Raw genomic sequence first — 5707 nt, forward strand, 5'->3', positions numbered from 1 at the left:
CATGACAAGGGATAATGTGTGTCTGAAATATTTAAAACATGTGTGACATCATATTTGAACGCTTATTAGGTTTGTTTTTATTTAAAACTTTTTAAATTCCCGGTCAATAAATAAAAATTTTCCGTTTCCCGGTCAAACGAACACCCTAAATACGGATACTTATCTAAACAAGCAGTCGAGGAAAAATACCCAGGGATAGTCGCGAACTAAAAAATGCGAAGCCAATGCGTGAACTACCGTGCCAAAGGCTGCATGACACCAAGAGATAGCGTTCCATACAGTTTCTCTAGAATACCAGGTCACCTCATAGAGTGTAGAGACTATTTCCGCGGGGCCCTGCAAAGGTGGACTGAATACTTCCCTAGCTAATCGTGGGAATAAAAATGGAGTTGAAAAAAGGCACTTTGAAGAACTAAAGGGTGACAGTACAGAGAACTAGATAACCTACATTCTTATTAAACTGTTGCAGCTGAGCAACGTTCACTATTTTCGATTTTCTTATTTTCATGTATCAAACTTCGAATTCTACAAAATAAATACGTGAATTAGATCAAAGTGGACTATTCCGCGTTGCGTAAGGTGGTTATAAAAATTCGATCGGGAAATGACCATACATTATTCCTGATTTTTTTTAGAATTCTTATTCAATAGTTTTTAGGCTTGACCGTTAAACGGGTAAGACTTAAATACACATTAAAGTAGAAGGAATTTTTTGAAATATCATTTTGTGATGCAATAATTAAAAACCTATACAGAAACTTAATACCTTGAATGCTTCTCTTTATTTTTTGCTTTAACTGAAAATTTAAGTCAATTCAGCAACACTTCAGATCAAAATTAACTTTTGTACAATCCTTAAATAGTGATTTAATTTTACACAATATTTTTTCGCTCTATTGCGAAATTCCCATTTTGTTGGTTATTTAGTTATGTACTGTCATGCATCAACTCTTAAGAATATTTGATGGCGACTTTGCGGATATAGTGGTAGAGGAAAAAGACCAGTTTCTCCACAATGCTGAGAGGGAAAAGTATGGAAGCCTTGCAAGACCCCCTCACTAAGATAGAGACGTTATGTCTACAGGTACATTAAAATCTGCACCCACATTTAAGGAAGGGCTAAATAAGGATTTGGACGACTTATACGTACTTCGACGAATAATAACTTATTTTGAAAAGGTTACGAGTTTAACAATGAATTCGTATCTCAAAATGCATAATTTCTTATAACTTTAGGGGTAAATAAAGAAAATATTAGCATTGAAGAAAAAAATGAAATTGTTCGAAAATTGTAGTCGTAATCGTATTTTATTATTTTACCCAACTTACTTTGAGCAGTGTGATGAAAAATCAAAATGAACACAAATCTATTTTTTTCAGTTGATCACTGAAAGTAGCAATCATCTACCGTTTATACAGCAAAAACTTGAACTGTTTTATGTTTTGAATACTTTTGAAAAATAACATTTCCTATGTTAACTATTTGTTAACGTCTTGCTACTTACCCACATGTCCAATAAAAACGACATTGACATGTTCCTTTTTACTCTTCGTGTCCTCTGTTACCTTGATTATCTTTTTCTTTGGGATCTTTACAACCATTTCATCTTCTTCTTCGATATCAGCCTAAAAATTACAATGTAGAATTATTACAAAAAGTGCATGATTATCGTCAAATATTTTTCTTAAAATATTTTATTAATGTTTCCAATTTTGAGATAATGATAATATTGAATTTTCGAGCGCTTTATATAAAGTTAATAATATAACTCGTGTGTCAAAAGTGGGTCTAACCACTAAAATTTCGATTTCGACAAAAATAAATAAAATGATTTTGCATAAACTTAAATTAATAATACAATATTTTCCATGAGGCTACATAATTTTTACATATAGTGTTACCAGAATTTTTAGGTTGATCTGTAATTCAAATCATGATTTGTCTAGTTTCTCTTCAATGAGACTTTTTTATAGTTCCTATGTTGGTTTGATTTACGAAGTTTATAAAATACCTAATTTAAATTGTAAAAACTGATACTAAAACTATTTTTAAAAATTGATAAGATCGCTTTTCGGCAACCGCCATAATTTTTAATTAGTTTTAATATTAATTAGATATTATTTATGTAATTTTTACTATGAGTTAGGTTGACAGGCAACAGATCCTCTGTGTATTTAGTTTAATTTTGGCCAAAACACTACTTATGCACCTTTTTGACAAACGACTTCAGCTCTAAGGCTTAAATTCGCAAATTAAAAATATAAAATTTTGCCACATGAAAGAAAGTCATCAAATTTATAAAAGGTAACTAAAATGAACATTTTTTATGACTATACCTGCGTTCTACTAAGATATTTTTATATATTTCTCGTACAGACCAACGCACGGCATTAAATGCAGATAGCGTAATATTTTATTAATCAGGCGATATTTCGACAATCAATACCTAAACACTCTGAATTTTTTAAATAGCTATACACAAATTCGGAGGTTCATAATAAACCAAATATGGTACCTCTTCGTTTTCTGGAGTTATGAGAGGATCTGGATCTACTGCAGCTTCTTCCCAGGAATCGGCTGGTTGATGTTGAGGACTGGTGTTAAGTGTTTCAGCATCAGCCATTTCTGGGGGTGGTGGCGTTCCTCCTCCAGAAGGTGGATCCTCTACTCTCATGCTGATCGGATCGGGAGGAACTGCTGGTGTGGTTGTCCCTAAAATTTAGAATCAAAATTATTCAATTCTATACTCAAAATTTCAAGATTTACTTAAAAATTCAAAATTATATTTCCTGTGATTCTGACACCTAACGTAAACTCTTTTAACTTGAACAAGAATTTTCTATAAGAAAATTATCAACTGCTTCATTTAGTATGACGTTATCTGCAAGTTTCAAAGTGTAACAAATTATATGGAGCAGTCGATATTATTTTCCTATAAAACCTGATAAATTTAGATTAAATTTATACGCTATTGCCCAACCTAAACTTAAGTATGTCAGACAAGTTTTTTTTGCTATTTTTACAACAAATTGAAGCAAATAAAATGAGTAAAAAAGGGATTTTCAATTTTTAAATGTTTACTTTGAGAGTGACGAAACGAATTATTCTTGGCAATCTTTAAAAATAAACGAATGTTTAATTAACAAATAATGCTAATAAAAACTAGGAATGCAACACAATCTTTAAAAACCAGTAATATTCTGGATTAACCTTTTTTGAATGAATAAAAAGAAATCACGTAACACATTGAGGTTAACGTTAAGAATCACAGGAAAAGATCCCTCGACTGAATAGTCTAAACAAAAAACATTTCAAAAAAATAATCCGATCGACAGCTCTGGAATAATTTTTTGAAAGAAAAAACGATGTAGCATAGATCAAAGCTCCAAAGGTGAGCACCAGGTGATAAGTGGGTTAAACAACTCGGCCACGTTTGTAATTCACAATAATATCAACATATTAAGACGATACTGTGTGGAATGCCTCGTTCTAAATCTCAATTTTAGCCGCAGTACCAGTCGCAAAAAGTTGATGAAAACCGGATAAAATAGGTTTCCCGAGCATACGGGGGAAAGATGAAAGAACGAACCGTGATAAGTTTCGGGAGGCATGGAAGTTTCTGCAGTGTTAACTGCAGTTGTAGCTGCGTCGCTGGAACTACCACCAAGCGAATTTTGGGGTGAGGAATTAATGCAAAAGGAAGGCACAAATTCCGCTGCGTTTACGTTGAGGGTAGAGAATTTGCTTTCGAGGGACTTGTCCGGGGCGACAGTTACGTCCCCGCTATCAGCCTGCTGTTCCCATGAGTCCGGTGCTACGCTGTTCGCCATATTTATCACTGTTTCGACACACCCAGACTATACTGCCGCACTGTATGTCACCTAAAACACGCGAGAACACTTTCAGGCTCTCAATAAGTTCGCGATTCTAAATGGGAGAGGCTTAAAAAAATAACTATTTATAGTATTTTCTCGCGTATTGCACACGCGTGTCGTTGGTCCGCGTGCAGCCCCCGTGGTCTGTCTCTGTCTCTGTCTCCCTATACAACTTTGCCGGAACTGCAAAGGTCAACACACCTTCCTCGACTTCCTTCAATATTGAAATATAAGTAAACGACTTTTCACTCATTTCGCTTTCTCTTTCTCTCCTTCGAATAGAAAAGTCATCTCCCAGATTATTTAAAAGAATTATTCTTCATATTTAAAAGATATTACTTACGGAATCAACTTTATCCTATTTAATGTTATCTTCGGTCTTCGGTTAACGGAGTACATACCTTGCCACGCCGTCTACTTTTAAATATCGTAAAGGTGAATTTTCAAGAATGATATAAGCTAGGTAAAGTTCAGCGGGAAATTTCAATTTCCAATTTTAATATATGCATAAAAATAATTTTACATGCATTTGCAGGAGCCACAATTTTTAATAATGAGCGATTACTTAATTTATTAATCATTTAATCCACATAGGATTCATTTCTGGGTTATATTCATTGCTCCAACCAACTCCAACAATGTAGACCCTACGCTATTGTGCATGCGCAGTATAGGCCAAATTATTAGCTCGGACCAGTCCCATGCATCGCCCCCACTTTTCTGTTCTCTTACGGTCCAGAGGGGAAATGTCGGTGAAACTAATATAACAGATGGCGCCACGATCAGTTGGTCTGACGTTTCAGTTGATAAACATTGCAGAGCTTAGAAAAACAATTAAAAAACGATTAGTTTGTAAGAAATTCACAACAAGTGTTTAAAAAAATGTAGCCTAGTGCATTTTTAAATTTATTTAAGAGTTTTCTTGTTCTTATTATAAGTGCGATGAGAATGGGACGTAAATGTGTAGTTCCTGCTTGCAAGTCAGATATGACAATAACGAACAGAAATTTCACATTTTCTTTGCAACAAAAGAAAACCAGTAATAATTAAGCTATAGCAAAAAGCCGTTTTAATAAATGACATTTTGTTAAACCATAAGCATGCAGTGTGTGAAAATCATTTTTTGGAGTCTGACAACATTTGAGGGTCGGAAGTTAGATGAGCTGATGGAAACTTCATGCGTTCGGTACGTTCTTTTTGTAGAGTTTAATAGTTTATAGGGTAATGTACCCAATTGTTGGCAGGTTAAGGCAAACTTAAGCCTTCGAGAAATAAATTAATGTCAAAAATAGTAAGTTTGATAAATGTAATACTAATATGTACATTGCTAATATAATAGGGTATCAAATTCTTAGCTTTGTTCTCCTCAATATATATAAGAAACTGAAAAAATAATTAAAATTTGCTCATTAGTCTAAAAATTCAATTCTTGGCAGGGTTGTCGCAATTATTAGCAGGGGTGGCCCCAATTATTGGCACCCTAGTTATATGAAGATAAAGTGGTGAAGGAGTCAGATTAAACTAAACTTTAATAGTATCACTACGAAGTGAATAGTGAAGAAAAACATTATTTATCAATTATTTTTCATTTATAAACAAATAGTCTGGCTTAAATTAGTTAAGTATCAGCATCTATCTAGTCCACATTTAGAGGTTGTGATCCTTGGCTTCTTTTGACTGATTTAGCAGAATTAGTATAATCGGTTTTTTTTTCGAAAATTGATTTTCTTTTTGTTAGTGTCTTTAGCTTTAAACTTTCTTTATCTAGTAACTCCTTTAGCAGAATCAATAAGATCGTTAATATTTGAAGCTTTATTTTTTTTTTAGTTCA

General features: G+C 33.4%; 1 protein-coding gene across 2 annotated transcripts in view; it reads right to left on the bottom strand.

Moving 5' to 3' along the window:
• LOC117172133 (eukaryotic peptide chain release factor GTP-binding subunit ERF3A) overlaps positions 1-4313 on the bottom strand; it is a 16076-nt gene extending 11763 nt beyond the window's left edge. The window contains exons 1-3 of one of the 2 annotated variants that reach the window (XM_033359930.1): positions 4220-4313; positions 2517-2713; positions 1506-1626 (exon numbers count right to left, since the gene is read on the bottom strand). In XM_033359930.1, coding sequence (XP_033215821.1) covers positions 1506-1626; positions 2517-2675 — 280 coding nt within the window. In that variant the 5' untranslated portion in view covers positions 2676-2713; positions 4220-4313. Of the gene's footprint in view, positions 1-1505; positions 1627-2516; positions 2714-3590; positions 4039-4219 lie in introns of those variants that run through there. The other variant, XM_033359929.1, reaches the window with a different exon arrangement.
• Between the last annotated feature and the right edge of the window lie 1394 nt (positions 4314-5707).

This window comes from Belonocnema kinseyi, chromosome 4 (genome assembly GCF_010883055.1).
Source record: "Belonocnema kinseyi isolate 2016_QV_RU_SX_M_011 chromosome 4, B_treatae_v1, whole genome shotgun sequence".
NCBI classification, from domain to species: domain Eukaryota; kingdom Metazoa; phylum Arthropoda; class Insecta; order Hymenoptera; family Cynipidae; genus Belonocnema; species Belonocnema kinseyi.